This window comes from Camelus dromedarius, chromosome 10 (assembly GCF_036321535.1).
Source record: "Camelus dromedarius isolate mCamDro1 chromosome 10, mCamDro1.pat, whole genome shotgun sequence".
NCBI classification, from domain to species: domain Eukaryota; kingdom Metazoa; phylum Chordata; class Mammalia; order Artiodactyla; family Camelidae; genus Camelus; species Camelus dromedarius.
This window is the reverse complement of record NC_087445.1, coordinates 71,227,193-71,244,434: the sequence shown is the minus strand read 5'-3', so window position 1 is coordinate 71,244,434 and position 17,242 is coordinate 71,227,193. Positions and strand designations below refer to the sequence as shown.

General features: G+C 53.6%; 2 protein-coding genes across 10 annotated transcripts in view; one reads left to right on the top strand and one right to left on the bottom strand.

Moving 5' to 3' along the window:
• The window catches only part of ANGPTL2 (angiopoietin like 2), a 33,538-nt gene extending 22,210 nt beyond the window's left edge, over positions 1-11,328 (top strand). Inside the window, exons 3-5 of the mRNA XM_064490532.1 lie at positions 5,600-5,793; positions 7,524-7,794; positions 10,061-11,328. Coding sequence (XP_064346602.1) covers positions 5,600-5,793; positions 7,524-7,794; positions 10,061-10,260 — 665 coding nt within the window. The 3' untranslated portion in view covers positions 10,261-11,328. The remainder of the gene's footprint in view (positions 1-5,599; positions 5,794-7,523; positions 7,795-10,060) is intronic.
• RALGPS1 (Ral GEF with PH domain and SH3 binding motif 1) overlaps positions 1-17,242 on the bottom strand; it is a 259,983-nt gene that overhangs the window by 113,487 nt on the left and 129,254 nt on the right. The window lies entirely within an intron of this gene.

Sequence of the window (17,242 nt, the reverse complement as noted above, 5' to 3'; positions counted from 1 at the left end):
TTTCCCCAGAAGGCCCAGAAGCGTAGTTCAGAATGTCAGCTCTGGGGCTCGGTGGCAGCTTGAGTGAGACGACCTTGGTGACGTACCAGCTATTCCTGTGCTAGGTTATTGTTCTGTATTCTGGTTCCCTGAAAAGTGGTGACTGACATAGAATATGTATGTTCGTAACTAAAATATTATTTCCCCAGCCTCCCGGATAAGTGAGACTCGAGCGGCACGGGTGACGGCTCCTCGCTGCCCCCACCTGCTGTCTGCTCTCCCGCCCTCACCCGGGACGCCCAGCAGGTCCTCATGCTGGCCAGGGCGGGACGCACACCTAGGCAGTCCATGTGCCCTGGGGCTCAGATTATTAATCTGGGTTGGAAATTCTAGATCCAGTTTCAACAACCAGTCATTTCTCCTGTTAGAAAAATGTTTCAGGGAGTGGCAAAAGACTTGTTGGAGGCAGATATCAGTGAGAATAATTGGAAACAGCGTACGTTCTCACACAAAAGCAGTGTTTCTTGATGATGTCACAGAAGCCTCTCCCCAGGGCCCACATATGGACTGAAACATCCCAGAACACTTCCCACAGGCCACAGGGTCCTCTGTGAGGCCTCGGGTGGTCAGGTCTGGAGACTTGGGCTGAGGGGATAAAGAGCCCTGTCAGACTGCTGGCCTGCACGTGGTCTAGTCCAGCTCACGGCCGGGAGGCACTCTCAGCTGCTCTCCCCTGCCTCAGGCGCGGCGAGGCAGAAGAGGCATCACTCTGGCCCACGCAGGCCCCAGTGTCTACCCACTTCTCAGCTCTTGGCCTCTCGGCCAGTTGGCCTGGTCAGATATTCATGGGGCCACGTTTCCCTAGCAGGAGGGGTGACTATACTGAAGACTGACGCAGTTGGTGAGCCCATTTCTCCACTGGGGCCTGGGTGGGTGAGTCAGGCTGAAGCTGGTCTGTCTCAGATCCACAGAGAGGACACTGGGCTTAGGAGGCTACCCGCAGGCCGGGGCTGGCTGCAGGCTCTAATTCAGCTTTACCAGAAAGGCCCTACATTGGGGTATTGAGCCCTGGATAAGCTAGCAATAAGTAGCTCCTGGCTCCCTGGGAGGGTAGGTGACCTGTGCACCTGATCCCTCCATCAAGAACCCCAGTGAGGAGGAAGGAAGCAGGGAGAGGACTCAGGCACCCAAACCCCATCACCTCCAACATTCACCAGACACTGGGGATCGGGGCCCAAGACCTGCACACTGTGTTCCCATTGCCAACCTGCCTTCTCTCCGAGGCCTCCTGACTCCCAGCCCCGGGTGCTTTTCACACCCTCTGTGGCTCCTATAGGGAACCACGCAGACTCAGCTCGGCCACGGCGGCTACACTTCCCTTCACGTGGAACGTTCTGGCTGCAGTTGCGCCAGGAGTGTAAATATGGTCTTTACAGAGAGAGGTCGGGGCGCTCACTGCACTCAGAGCCCTGGTGCCGCCGAGTTAGTGTTGGCCTGGTGCTCCGGGCAGAGCTGCCCTTTCAGAAGGAGCGCCAAGTGAAACAGCACCCGGCACGCCGTGCTGCTCCAAGGGAGAGCCCTGCCCGCCGCGCACTGAAAATGCAGTTTCATTGACAAAAAAGGTTTCCGTCCTTCATTCCAACACGTCTTTGTGGCCCTCTCCACTGAAGTTATGACTTCTAAAATATGCCTTTACGGCAAACATCTATCAGTAAATAATCTGACACTTCATCTTGGAAATCCTAAAGCAAACACAGTAACCTGTTTGGGGATGGGGGTGGCGGGAAGTAGACGACTTCAAAACTATCAGCTTTCCTCTATCAAAGAAAAAAAAAAAAAGCCTCACTGGCACCTGCCCTGGTTGGCCTTGTGCTGGGTGCTGGGCTCAGGAGACCTTCAGAGCAGGTAGAGTTCTTTCCCCCTGTTTACAGGAGAAGAAAGTGAGGCTCAGGGAGGACCTGCCCAAAGTCAGCTGTGAGGAGATGAGGCCACCGAGCCTTGAGCCGAGAGCTCCGAACTCCAAGTTTGGGGTCCTGTCCCCAGCACACACTTCCTCCATGGATTCCTTAGTCAAAGTCCGACACCGTGCCTGCCCCCACTCCCCACCCCCGGCGACAGTTTATGTAACAGTTACAGTGTTCTCACCAAAGGAGGACGCTTGGACTCAGCTATTGGACTCAGCAGCCACACCATAATCTCACTGCTGCCATTTTCTGCTACTTTATTTTATTGCTGCCAACTTTTCAATGCTAAGGATTTTGCTGACTAATTTTCATCCAACATTTAATTTTCTGACCTTTGCCACTGGTGCCTTTAGTGTAAGAAAAGGGAACGTATTTGAATGCAGGAGATTTTCTAGAGGTCTGCAAGGGTAGCTGGGGGTCACTGTCTGGAAATGTTCTTGATGGAGGCTGGTGGGTCCTCAGTGTCATGTGACATACTGGATGCAGGAGACATATGGAGTTTGTTTTTAGTAACAGCAGAAAATACTAAACACTTCTTCACTATTTCACACTTACTGCATGATTCTAGAAAGCATGCCATACCTGAAAGCCTTAAAGGAAAGAACTGCTGGATCTGCCTTAAAAAAAAAAAAAGACAAGGAAAAACCTCTACATCATAAGAAACGCTAAAATAGATGTAAAATGGACAAAAGATACCAACAGGTAAACACAGAAGAAAAATAAATCAATAAAGATTTAAAAAAGGAATAACACTTTGACAAAGAAGGAGTAAAATTCTTACTTTTTTTTTAACCTGGCTGACTGGCAACGATTAAAAATAGTTGTAGGGACACAGAGAAGTCCGCCTGGCCCTCAACCCTTGAGCTCACTCTGGTTGGAGGAAAAGAAGAAAGTCTGAGAGTCTGGGTTCCGGACCACCACTTGGGTTCAGATAATGCATCTGTCCCAACCAGCCGTGTGACCTCGGCATGTCACCTAAGGTCCCCACGCTCCAGTTTCCTCATCTGTGCAGTGGGGAGACTGCTAGCGACCTGGCAGGTGTGTCAGGAAGACCTCGTGTACAAATGCATGGATGGGGCACACAGTAAATGCTCACCATAGGTTGGCTAGTGGAAATATTTTATTATTACTACTGCTCTGTTCAAGCCTCTCTTCTAGGGCTTCATAATATGGGGTTTGGACATCCATTTACCTTCTGATTATAAGCAAAGTTGTATGTCTATGCGTCTTTCTGGATAGAGGGTCTAGAGTTTCTCAAACTCTTAAAGGGATCGGTGGCCCCAAAACATTTTAAAACACTTGCCTTTTAAAAACAGCCCTTTGTGGAAATGTCAAAGGTAAAGCTGGAACCACCCACGGCACCCACAGAAAGAGTACAGGCTGGGAACCACGAGGCTGACCTGCCACTCTCCCGGTGGCCTCGAAGCTTCTCCCCACGTGGCGATGCCTTCAAAGCTGGCCTTTCAGTCTGAAAATCCGCGGAGCCCCGTGGCGGCTATGCAGCAAAAAGTCCGGCTGTTTGTTTTCAGGGGGTGTTATTCTGCAGGCTTCTGCCGGATCTTGTCACCAGCTTCCGCCTCCAAAGGCCTCTCCTGTGCGTCTGACTTTGTAACGAGCTGGGAGGCCTCCCACGCCCGCTCCGTGCTCTGCTCCAGCTGTCGGGGACAGACTCCCTTTCTCTGCCTTGGTCCCTGGGGCTGTGGGCCGAACACAACCAAAATCTTTTTCTCCGTCATGAATGTTCTTTCTGGAGGTCTGGCCTCCCCTTCCCAGGACAGAAGAGGCACAAGGCAAAGAAGGAAGCAGGGCTTGTCACATCTGCTGCTGGGCGGGTACTTGGGGTCCTGCCCTGTCCCCTGGGGGAAAGAGGGCTGGCAAGTACGTAAATGGCTGAGACATCTCTCTCCAGAGGAGGAGGGGAGGAGCCCCTGGTGAGCTGTCAGCGGCGAGCACCCACACCCACCTTTCTTCTGGTGCTATACTGGGCACTGGGGACAGAGGGGTGAGCAAGACAGCACCTGGCCTCCCGTCGGGCTCCAGATGATGGTGCTCACACACTACTGTGAGGCCTCCGGAAACGCCACCAGTGACGTCCAACAAAGACCAAACCCAGACTTCTCCTGTTTAACCATCACCTGCAGACACTCAAGCCCAGTCACAGCCAGGAAGGGATGTGAGACATTTGATCCACACAAGAAAAGCTAAATACATCTGCCGCTGATACCTGCTCCCCCCTCCCCCAACACACACACACACAGAAGGGGAAGAGCAAGATTCCACAGGAATTCAGGTTGGCAGAAGGCCGGGGAGGTCAGCTCCCGCCTTGCTGGGCATCAGAGGAGCCCCACTGTGCCCTAGGCTTCCATGGCCCCGCATAGTACCTGCCTGGGCTGGGACTCAACAGACGGTTGTTGAATAAACATACGCATTAATAGAATAAGATGGAATTTTCTTAGAAATTTTGTCTTAACCATTCTTGCTCTAGAACTGTTTTGAAGAGAAGCTGAAGCTATGTGTGGTGATTTTATTTATTTTAAAATGCACAGTTCAATGGCTAGGTTTTGAAAAACTTCTGAAGTTTACTAAGATCAGTGAGGAAGGACCCACCTTTGTCTGGCTCTTGGTGACTCTGGTTTGCACCCTCCTGCTGATGTGGCCTTTGTCTGAACACAGGAAACCGCCAGGGGAAGTGGGGATGGGTGCTGACAGACCTATGGTGGCTTTTCAGATTCCCAGCGACACCCACCCCTTCTGACCAGGCTGCCCAAGCTCGGTGAAGTCACAGATTACAGACCCATCTGGTCTCAATTTCAGAAGAGAGCCAGGGACTGGGATGTGTCCTAGACACCATCCTTTAAGCTCATGGACATCTGGACATGAGCTCTGGGCACTTGGCCTTCAGTGATCTTCCTTTGGAAAATACAGATTGAGCTGAATGGGAACTTGGTACCCCAAAATATTTGGAGGCCAGCATCTGAATCCCAGAAATAGCCTGAAATGTCTGGCTACAGATTCTAGGCACTGCTTGGGCCCCTGTGACTCCAGGGAAGTTCACTTACTGAAAGCTGTAGCAGCTGTCCCCAAGCACCGTCACCAAAAGGCAGGCACAGAGTCAGTCGCTGGGCGCAGCTTGCCTCGGCCCTGAGTGCCCGGGAAGCAGCAAGCCCGTCTCACTGACCTGGCGGAGCCTGCAAAGGCTGGCGGACGCCACTGCCTCGTAGCAGGCACGCGTCTCTTTTTGCCAATATAACCAACTTAAAAGAGAAATCACTCCAGGAACTGCACACAAATGAGCTCAGCAATCCTTACAACCCCAATGAGGTAAATATGACCTCCCTTCTACAAACTGGGGAAACCGCGGGGTTGGAGAGGTGCAGAAGCTCGCCCACATCACAGTGTGCGGGAGTCAGGGGTGAAAGCGGGCTCAGAATCCAGGCATCCTGAGTTCTAGCCCTGGGCTCTTGTCTTTATATCATGTTACTTCACAGACCTGGAAACCACAGTCGGTGCCTTCACACTGCAGGCCCATGGCTCCCAGCCGAGCCCTGCCCGAGGCTGTTCAGCTTGGGGTGAAGCCGGCGGTGGGGGCGGGGAGAACATGGCTCGGGGGCCAGGCGACAGGGAGGTCTGTGACGCGTGCACACCTGTGTCCCCAGGCCCGTGGAGAGACTGCCTGCAGGCCCTGGAGGATGGCCACGACACCAGCTCCATCTACCTGGTGAAGCCAGAGAACACCAACCGCCTCATGCAGGTGTGGTGCGACCAGAGACACGACCCCGGGGGCTGGACCGTCATCCAGAGGCGCCTGGATGGCTCCGTCAACTTCTTCAGGAACTGGGAGACCTACAAGGTGAGGACCACCCTCCCCGAGAGGCCTGACCAGTCAGTGCAGGGCCCTCAGAGGGAAGGTACGTGTTGCCTGTCAGGACCTGTGTGGCCCAAACTAGAAACACGCAAGGGAGGAGGACACTCCATTTCTGCAAACCCGCCAGGGTGGTGAGGACCAGCAGCTCCTTCCCTGCCCCTCACCAACTGCAGCAGGAGAGTGAGGAGTCCAGACCACAAATGCCCCCCAGATGGGGTGGGGTGGGAATTTAGAAATGCTGGGGAGCAGCAGCCCCTCACCCAGCCTAGGTGTGGGGAGCATCTTACTCCCAGCTGGGGCTCCCAAGGGGAAGACCTGTTCTCACAGCCCAGAAGGGGCAAGTCCCAAGGCTCCCAGGCCCTGGGAGAATCCTCCACATGGCCTGTTGCAGGGAACTGCAGGAGCACGTGGGTCCTAACTCCAGGGCTCATCCTCTGGGCTCCCAGTTCCCAGGGAGTTGAAGGCTCGCCCTTGTGGGAGGAAAGGCTGTGAGGGTTCAGCCCCACACCCACCTCCCTCCTCTGGACAAAGAGGTGGCACTAAGGACGGGAAGGGCAGCTCAGTCTGCTGATGCCCCCCACCACCACCACACCAGGCACCCCGCTGGGCACTGCCCTTCATTGCCTCCTTTACTCCCAAGCCAACCCTGGGAGGGAGAGGCCGGTGTGGACCCCGTGTACAGATGAAAAGGCTGCACAGACAGGAAGTGGCCTCTGACACCTGCAAAACCTACAAACTACCTGGACCACGACCCCCACACGTGGCTCAGCCATGCCCCGCGCCTGTCCTGCCTGCCCTCCCACCCGCCTCCAGACCAGCCTGTGCCTTTGCTTTCTCCTCCTTCTCCTCTGCCTCCTAGCTGTGAGGTTCCTGAAGCCTCACACCTCAACTCCTTTCGCCTCCTTTACACATTCTTGTCCTCAGAGCAGTAGGCACAGCAGTTAAGTCTGGGTTCTTGACTCAATCCCGGCTCACCCTCACGTGCTGTGTGACCTGGGCCTCAGTTCACCCATTCTAGGGAGATAATCACAGAACTCAGCTCACAGAGTTGGCATGAAGATTAACAAAATAACCTATGGGAAGTTCTGATGACAGTGCCAGTATGTCGCAAGAACTCTCTAAACACTAGCTATTATGATCATTAATGAGTCCACCTATTTTCAAGACTTCAAATGGCCACCACTTGGCTGATGACTCCCAAAACTACATATAATAATGATAATAAACCTGAATTTTAGAGCTAGGAGGGAGCCCAGGTGCATGTGGCATGCATTTGTCACAGCGCACATCTGTCACACCATTAGTTTACATGGGACCCTCACACACAGCCCATCCCCAGAGAAGGGAACAGAAGCTCAGAGGAGCTAAGGGATTTGTCCGAGGAACTCATGTCGTGTGCTAGGCTCTCAATTTACCATATGCGTGTGTCGTCTGGCAACCCTGCGGGGAAGGAAACAGAGTGTCCCCTGTGTTCACACAATGCCTCGCACACAGCGGGCACTCTCTAAATAGTCTTGAGTGATGCATGACTGAGGCTCAGACAGGCAAGATGACTCAACAAGTCACAGGTGGGAAGTGGGGAACTAAACCCAGGCTGGCCTTAGGCTCTGCCGGTTTCCAGGCCCCTCCGTGCGGCCCTGAGCAGCCAACGGCCGGGCCCTGCTGGCGGAGCGCCCTGCCCATCCCTTACTAACGCTCGCCTGCCTTTTCCCCAGCAAGGGTTTGGGAACATTGACGGCGAATACTGGCTGGGCCTGGAGAACATTTACTGGCTGACGAACCAGGGCAACTACAAACTGCTGGTGACCATGGAGGACTGGTCTGGCCGCAAGGTCTTTGCAGAATACGCCAGCTTCCGCCTGGAGCCTGAGAGCGAGTATTACAAGCTGCGGCTGGGGCGCTACCACGGCAACGCCGGCGACTCCTTCACCTGGCACAACGGCAAGCAGTTCACCACCCTGGACAGGGACCACGACGTCTACACAGGTAGGGCCAGCGGGGTCAAGCCCAGCTGCAGGGCAGGGAGAGAGCTCAACTAAAGCCGAGCCTCTGACTCCCGGGCCTGAGAATAGGCAGATCCCAGGCCCAGCTGCCCAGCCTTGCTGCCGTCCCCTGAAGGTCCACGCCTCTGCCCTCTGCCCACAGATCCCCTTCACAAGCCTGGGTCAAAGTGGCATTTACAAACAGGAGAAGGTAAAGAGGGGCACAAATTACACGTAGGAGGGCCACTCTGGGCCAAGCTGGACCTCATGCTGGGCTGTGCACCCGCATCACTCTCTGCCTGAGGCACCAGATATCAAGGCGACATGTCCCTGCAGGCTCCAGGCCATACACCCTGGGTACCAATGCTGGCCCCACTTCCTATGTGCCTCCATGCTGGGCATGCTGCTCAATCTCTCTGAGCCTGTTTCCACTTCTGGAAATAAGGACACTATCTACCTAGCAGGGGGGTGAGAAGGTCAGAGAGCATGTGCCTGACGTGCTTTGTCTGGGACTTGGCAGAGTCGGAGCCCGATCCAAGCGGCTCTCTGTATACTTAGTCACTAGCAGGTACTGTTAATGCAGTGCTGGAGGGGAGCTACTGAGAGGAAACCAGGTAGGAGAGACCAAGTGATCTGCCCAAGGTCATATGTCTCAAATCCAGGTCCTTATTAGATCAAAAAAAGGATAAAATAGAAAATTATAAGAAGCACAGACAGTCCAGCCCTGAGTCCAGACATGAACCCCCACAACAGCTAATGCATTGCAAGGCTCCACACCAATTCCTTGAGATGAGGGTCCCTGGGCCCCCACTGGTGGGTGGCAGTGAGGCCCAGCTCCTCCGTGAGGGGCTGACTCCTCCTCCAGGGCAAGGCTGTCTGTTCTCAGGGGCAAGCTTGGCCCCTTCTGCTCCAGCTGCCCATTTATGAAGGCCACTCCCTGCCCTCCGAGGACTGACTGTCCCTGCAGTTCAGGCAAGCTCAGCTGCCTACATGGGGCGGGGAGGTCCCCACTCCAGGCCCCCATGGCGGCCGCACTCCAGCAGACTGTTCTCACAACACCGGGGGAAATGCTGACCCCTCTACTTCCTCACTGGCACGGAACTGACCCTGCTGAAGGGTCTCCTGAGGAAGCCCTGAGTCTTCTCAGGCCAGGGCTGCCAAAGCTTCAAGAAGAGCAGGGCTGAAAGACGACCCTCGGAGCTGCTCAGACACGGGGGATACAGGGGCTGGCACCGCATTTCTTGAGGGCCCTTATGGGGAGCAAGGAGAAGACTGCTCTGTGACCCCAACTGTTGGGCCTGTCCGGCAGCACGGTCAGGGGACGGCAAGGAAGTGAGCTCCCCGTCTCTGGCCGACGGGAGGCCGACTGTGGTGTGCCGAGGGCTCTGCCGCTTGGACCGTGTGGCCTCAGGGCATGGCCCAGTGGAGCCGGAGGAAAACTCTGAGAAAACCTGGGCTGCCGGGGCTCTGGGGTGCCTGGGCCTTCTCCTCTCGGCTTTCTGCCTCAGCCGCCTGCTCCCTCCTCACCTCATCCCAACACCCGCTCCCAAAGCCACAAACTTGACTGGGCCAGCCCTTGCCCTGAGTGGGGTCCCTCTCTAGGCCTGACAATGCCCGGCCCCCCTTCCTGGGAAGGGCAATGCCTTGCCCACACTTTTACTGTTGTTCTGAACTGCTTGTCCTTGGCAGCAAAATCCAGCATGATAAGATAGTGCCAAAAACTTCATGAAAATATCTTTCTTTTGTGAAAAAAAATTTTTTTGGCTGGAATACAGACTGGGGAGGAATAGAGGAACATTTCATCTTAAACATTTCCTTTGTAATTCTATAAAGACTCTTGATCTAATACTTCCAACTCTTTAAAAAAAATTCCTAAAAAAACCCTTTGGCTCTCTCCCCCAGCCCACCTCAGGTCACTTCCGTTTTCTGCTCAAGCCTGGGGTGTGGAGTCCTCCCTGCGTGCTCCATTTGCAGTAAGCCCTGGGCGAGCAGGCACCCTCGCTCAGTTCCCACGGTGGTCCTGGGAGGCACCACACTCATCCTTATTTTACCATGAGAATTCGGTGGCTCCACGAGGTTAAGTCACTTGACCAAGATCACACAGCTCACTAGGCAGAAGGCAGATCTGAGCAGGTCTGAAGCCCCGTCCCCTCCCAAGCATTCTTGTTCAAATGTCCCGGGGGGGGGGGGTCCCACTGAAGTCCCCGAGCAAACGGCAGATTTGGGTAAAGCCTCCTCCCTGAGACCTTCTTGCTCTTTCTCTCCTGAAGGAAACTGTGCCCACTACCAGAAGGGCGGCTGGTGGTATAACGCCTGTGCCCACTCCAACCTCAATGGCGTCTGGTACCGTGGGGGCCACTACCGGAGCCGCTACCAGGACGGAGTCTACTGGGCTGAGTTCCGAGGGGGCTCCTACTCGCTCAAGAAAGTGGTGATGATGATCCGGCCCAACCCCAACACCTTCCACTAGGCCGGCTCCCCGCCTGACCGCTCGTGGCTGTGCTGGCCCCAGCACACAGAGCACCTCCTCACTGGGTCACCTTGGGGCCGGGAGGACTGGGACGCTGGACTCTTCCCAAGTCACTGCGACAGATAACAGAACTGAATCGAAACGGTATTCTCTGTCCCTACTACTTTCTTAACATCAGACAGCCCCTCGTGTTCTCAGACAGGACAGGACTGCAGTCAAGTCTTCCCTTAAATAAATTAAGTCCCTACAATAAAAACACAACTGCAAAATACCTTCATGATATACACGTGTGTGAGCCGACCTTGTGCACTTGCGTGTGTACCACACGCATATGCATTCAGATACACACACACATCGTACATCTAGATACATATACAGGTTTGCCTTATACACCTAACACACGTAGACTCAGTTCTCGGATGCTGAGGCTGTTGACAAGCGCTCTGCTCTTAGGAGAAGAGCGTTTCATTGATGTTGCGCTACTTGAGCCTAAGAGCAGGTCACAGCCTGTGTAGCTCCAACTCAAAGAATAATCCTTGGCTTCCACATGCCTGGATTCTTCCAGGAACGTCCACAGTGCTACCCTCTCACAGAGGGGGTCCCAACTTCCTTGCTTAGGATCCCCTTTTGGCACCTAATCAAATTTCAGACTCCACGTCCCCGTCCATTTTGATACCCACCCACCCACCTACCCATTCATCGGTGCCATTTGCTAAGTGCCTTCTGTGCATCAGTCCCAGGCCACTGTTGTCCAGGCACCTTTCCCACTCTTCTCTACTCCTTGCCTACTTACTCCTGACCTCTTCTGTCCCCCTGTGCTTTCCCTCCAGGCAAGATCCCTTAGTCCCCGAGTAGGAAACAGTCTGGACTCCGTGTTTCTAGTCAGGAAAGGGGAAGTCAGGCCTGAAAGGCCTGCCACATAGATAACGGTATTCGCAGTCTTGTATTTTCATTCATACTTTAGCCTACCTGTCATTTTAACCTTCACAGAAATAATTACCCACCTTGCCAGCAGATATTCAATTGAAGCAAAGTCATAATCCAATCATTGGGGGCCCCAAGTGGCTACAGACCAAAAGTCCCATGTTCTCAGGCCGACTAGAGTCCATATTTTGTTTCCAAACTACACTTTCCCTGAGAACAGGTGCCATAAAAATGAGGACTGGCCACTTGTCCTGAGTTACTGAATAACCAGGGGCCACGGATCCCTTGGTTGGTGCGTTGCAGCGCAGTGGCTCTCTGAGTCCTGTTGGCCACGAAGTGTGTCAGGGGCAGTACTACCGGGACTCTTGCCAAGCAGGGAGCAAGGGATGACCAAGAAGGTAAGACCCTCCGCAGAGGGCACGCGGGTCGGGGTGTGCTAGATGTCGGAACGTTTGGTACTGTCCGCGTCTGGGTGTGTGCCTATTACCTCAGCAGTCTCACAAAGTGTACCATGTAGCACGTTTTGTGTATATAAAAGGGAGGGTTTTTTTTTTTTTTTAATATATTCCCAGATTATCCTTGTAATGACACAAATCTGCAATAAAAGCCATCAGTGCGATTTGGATGTATCTACACTGTGTATTATTGTTTTAGAATGCCTTCCTGGGACCCTCGATGTCAGAGCTTTTGAGTAAAACCAAGAGATTCAGCACCAGGGGCATCCACCAAAATCATGTAATCGTACTCTCCCTATCTCTGGTTTCCATATGTGCCCTCAGGAGTCCTGCGTCTCCATTGGACACAGGCAGTGCAGTCAACACCTGAAGCACCTTCCCCCACATCTGGTCCCATTTCACCAAATGGCACCATCTACTCAATTGCTCGGGTCAGAAACAAGGACTCCTCCCAGCCCCTTGCCAAGGGCAACCCATCCCTCCACACAAGCCCTCTTTCCTGCCCTGGTGCAGGCTCTCCTCCCCTCTCCCCTCGACTACGACAACAGGCTGCCCCTCACCAGACCAGGAGCCCTCATTCCAATCTGACTTCCACACTAGTTGCCAGAACCACCCTCCTGTAAAACTGATCTGTGGATTGGGAAGGTGTCTCTAGGCCTGACAGGAAGCCCCAAAACCATTAAGGAAAAGACTAAGGGATTTTGACTAAAGAAAATTCCTTTTTTTTTTTTTGCCCTATGAAAAATGGAATAAAACAAAACACGACCAAGATTAAAAGGGAAATATTAAACAAGAGAAAAATATAGGAATAACAATCATGCTACACCAAGTACTCTTTCAAATTAAGAAGAAAGATACACTGTTATAGAAAACTTAAGTACACAAACACATCAGAAGACTCACAAATGGCCAGTACACAAGAAAAGAGGCCAAGCTCAAGAATCACCAGAGAGGTCCGTTAACTCAAGCCCAAACCATCACATGGTGCCCGGCGGATTGGCAAAGATGAAAAAATGTCAGTCTCCATGCTGACAAGGGAATGGAGAAATACGTACGCTGTGTACTCCGGATGGAAGTATAAATTGATGCAATATTTTTGAAGAGCAATTTGGCAATGTATCCATCAAAATTGAAAAGGCACTTAAACCTTTGGACTCACCAATCCCTCTTTTTAATGACCAGGTGATGTTGCCTTATGAGAGCCCTTTTCAACAAAGTTGCAGTGCGGGGAGACTGCCGTTTCCTGGGGCCTTCTGCGTGCCTGGAATTGGACTTACGTCTTCTCAGGTGACCTCACAGCAGCCTGTAAAGGAGGGACTTTCCTCTCACTTCACAGAAGGGGAGAAGTGAGGCTTGGAGCCAGAGTGCTGGTAAAAATGCCCCAGCAGGGATCAATTCAGAAGGTTCTGGGAGTCAGACACTACTGAGTAAGAGTTCTCAAACTCTTCTCCCAAACTCCTAGGCAGTTTTTGGGGTCACAGTGGAATCTGGACACTATTAGGTGAGAATATCTCAGCCTTGGCCCAGACCAGAGCCACCCCTCCCCACCCCGACACATCTGGAGTGGAGGTGTGTGGGATGCAAGGATTGAAGGCAAAGGAAAACAGGGCCCAACCTTATCGGTTACTGGTCTTGGGTCCAAATCCCAAAGCAGAGAGCTCTGGACAAGAGAAGGTAGCCCTTTTTCTAAACTAGCTGGGAACCAAACAAAAGCAGAGCACGACACCAGCCCCCACCCACCCCAGGACCCAAACCTGAGTCTTCGTCAAATTGTACCCTGGCTACATGGAAGGAGAGGAAGGAATAAGCCCATCAGAGATGTGGAACCCACTCTCCCTACAGTGAAATGGGGGGAGGGAGGCAGTTTACCAAACCAACAGCATTGAAGAAGAGAATGGGAGATGAGGGCTGTGGTCAGGTGCGGGGCCTTGGTGCCCAGAGAGTCACTCACCTGCCAGCAGCCAGCCAGGTACACTCAGCCCGAACAACCCACATCAACACTCCCCCTCTCCCCTCCCACGGTGACTTTTAAGACCTACAGTCATAGGGCTCCTGCTGCCACTAAGGTCTCCACAGCTAGCGCACCTGCGGACCCAGAAGGAAGCCAGTGAAACCCGGACTCTCCCCTGCCCCAGCCAAACCCCAGTACCCCAGTTTGGGCCAATACGTTGGTGGATGGAGGGCACCCACCTGCTGGGCTCATGTGGGGAACATGTCAGGAAGACAGAGATGTTCCCCAAACAAGTGATGCTGAACAAGACCCCTTCCCCCAAATCCTGCCAGTTTGAGCAAGATTGAAAGAGAAACCTTTGAACTACAGAAAACACCAGCAATGGGAATCAATGATGCTCATAATCCACAGATCCTCTCTGGGAGCTCAAGGGGTCCTCCCTGATCTCCCAGGGGCGCCTCGTTTGTTTTACACAGTCTAGTAAAAACTCTCGGTTATAGTACGAGAGAGCCAGAGAACTGGACTAAATAAAAAAGGGGACATTTTAAGTGGAACAGAATGTTAAACTGGCACTCTTTTCTGCCTCAGTTTTATCTGAGACTCAAAAGGCTAAGGACAAAATAATAGCTGCTGAGAGCCCCCATATTCTAGAACAAGGTGCAAGACCCTCCCTGCAGGGGATGACCCCAAACTGGCTCTACAGCATTAGCCGACTGCCCACCTGCAGCCCGTGTAACGAGAGCTGAAAAAGCATCGTGGGGTTGGGGATGAGTCATCCCTGTGGCATCCCTCCGCCACCACAGGGAAGGTAGGTGCTCCCCCTCCCTAAATCAAGTGAGAACTTCAAGGGACTCTTCTAAGAGCTTGGCATGGCTGAGTGCGAGCACTACCATCTGACTCATGCCTCAAGTCTGCAGGCCAGCGGCAGAGGGCAGTGAGAAACGACACTGCCCTGGGAGCGGCGGGGAGGCAAAGGACACAGGTTCCTAGGAGGCAGAGGGCAGCCTGGGTGGTGGGGTGGGGGCAATGCAGGAAGCCCAGGAGCCAAGGAAAGGTCCTAAGAGGTCAGTTGGAGGAGAAGTATTATCCTATCAGGGGGCGGAGTCAGAGGTGCCCAGAAGGGAAATTGTGAAGCAGCAGCAGGGAAGAGGGAGAAAAGACAGGAAAGGGAAAAAGACAGAGCGTGGGTACTTTGGGCACCTGGCACCCCCACAGGGCACCAGCTCTGGGTTCCCACTGAACCGACCACATCAGATGGACCCCATACCTCTCCCTCATCCCTCTCCCCTGTTCCAACCCCAGGGGCCACAAAGCTCAGTGGACAAGTTGGGGAGACAGTGGGACTGTGGGGTCTAGTGGAGACGCTGACTGTGCACCCTCCCCGGCCCCAGACCTCCAGCCTGGCCGGGCTGTAGGAGTACAGCCTCCTGATCACTACACTGGACAGTCTGGAGTCACGTGACTGTTAACAGCGAGACTTCAGGGGCCTGTTAAGTTCTCAGCGTCAATTGGGAAAAGAACTAATCCACAGGGTAGGCTGGAAAGGACACAAGGGAAAAATAAAGTTGGTTTCCTCTTACACCTGATTGAGTCCAGCTCACTGAATAAGCTGGTTACATAAGGACACGAGGTAGCTCCCAGAGTCCATGAGCAGGGACGCAGCTGGGCCTCACGAGGGCCAGGAACCAGAAACCGCCTGGAAGGCCTTCAAGGGGCAGGGTAGCAGCTCTCTCAGCTTCTCTCCCTTTCCTTTCCCTTTCCCTTTCCCTTTCCCCTGCCTGCAAGGTCTCTCTGTTTCTCATTGTGCAGCCATCTGCTTTTCCCAGCATGGAATTTCTGAGCTCACATGTCCTCCTGGTTTGAGTGCCAGCAAAGACCCAAAGCCCTTCTCCTTTCCAGCTAACTCCCAGCCAGAGGACCCGACTGGCCTGCTGGGGGCTGTGTGTCCCCCTCAGTCCTATTGACTGGGCTCAGCGCAGAGCTGGGTTCTTGGAGAAGGAGGGGTCAAGGGCTGGGTCTATAGCCAAAAAGAGGTCTAGACTATATACATCAGCTCTGGTTGGTCCCCATCCTCTCTGGAGACGACCTTTGGCCAGCGAGATGGATTCTGTCCCACTACTTGTTAGATCATGTTCCCCAGCTCCCCCAGCTGACACCTGCCCCACCCCAGAAAGCACACCCAGCCCTTCCAGGCCCAGCTGTGTCACTAAACATGACACATGGCTGTGCCCAGATGGGGCTCCTCCTGCCCTTCCTGGATACGCCAGGTTCCTCAATCATCTCTGTGGACACAGGAAGCAACAAGTTCCCCACTGCTGGGCTCTTCCGGGCAGTATTCACTCTGGGAAATACTCATACCATCCACCCTGCGTGGGCGCTTTCCATGTGTGTCTCTCTAAACTCACAAAAACCCAAAGGGGTGGGTTCTGCAATTACCCTCCCTTTGACGTAACAGAAATTGAGACTCAGAGTTGTAAGTGACTTGCCCAAGAACATGCAGCCTGGGACAGTCAGGATTTGAGCTCGAGTCTGTCCGACTCCTGAGCTCCTGACTCTGCAGGATTAGACGGCTGTCCCCAAGGATGAAAGGAAGCCACTGAGGCTCCTCTCTCATTCCATCATCACTTCCTAGAATCATGGCAGCATGGAGCCCGCTCCCACAGAAGCAGGTGTGTGAGGTGGCCAGCCAGCCTGCCTGTGCAGAAGCAGCCAATGGACAGTAGGTCCCTGGATGTCAGGAAGCAAGACCAGGGCTGTTGGCCCCGTCTCCAAGCAGAGGGCACAGAACAACAGGGGGCAGCAATGGAGAATATTTCACAATTTCTTGGGGTTTCCAATCCTTTGTCAGGGCTAAAGTGGCTGGGCCCTGCCTTTCTCCCTTCCTCTTGTACGACAAGAAAGCCACATGTCCCCCTATCTGCAGACTAAGCCCCACCCTTTGGCGGCAGAAGTGTCCCACTTGTGGCTGGTCTGGCTGTCACCTCGTGCACCGACTCTACCTAGTCCAAGCCTTGGCCTGCACTATCTGGTAACTGGGTCCCTTTTGTGGAGGCTCATCTCCCATCTCCATGCCTGCAGGACTGGGGTTTGCTTACCCCATCTCTCAGATCCCATTGTCAGGCCTGAACCAGCCCTAGTCTGGGATTCCAGCCCTTGTGGACACAGGCCTTGGTCCCTACCATCACTAGAACATTCAAGTGTTCCCATTTCTCCTGAACGGGGGCATCCTGGCCTAGGCCGGCTCAGCCCACACATGGGAACCCAGACACAGGTAATCCCTCCCACCTGTATAGCCTTCCCAACGCACTTCTATGTACGTCACCTCCCAAGTGAGTGGGCCATCTGACTGTCCCTGCCCCTGCTCAGCCGTGGTTGTATTAAATCTGACTCACGAGCAGGTCAAGGGGTGATTCCTCCCTGGCTGCCGCAGCACGTGTACCCTCCAAAAGCTAAAGGACATGTCATGTTGGGAGGACAGCTCCTTGGGCAAGGGTAGACAGGTCACAATTGCCCCAACACTTAGCAGAGCTAGGAGTGGCTCAGAGCCTGGGTAGCTAACGAAGGAATGGAATTAGAATTGCCTTCTGCAGCCATATGACTGGAGCCATGCCCTAGTCATCTCAAATTGGGGAAAGAATCAGAAGCAGCACGC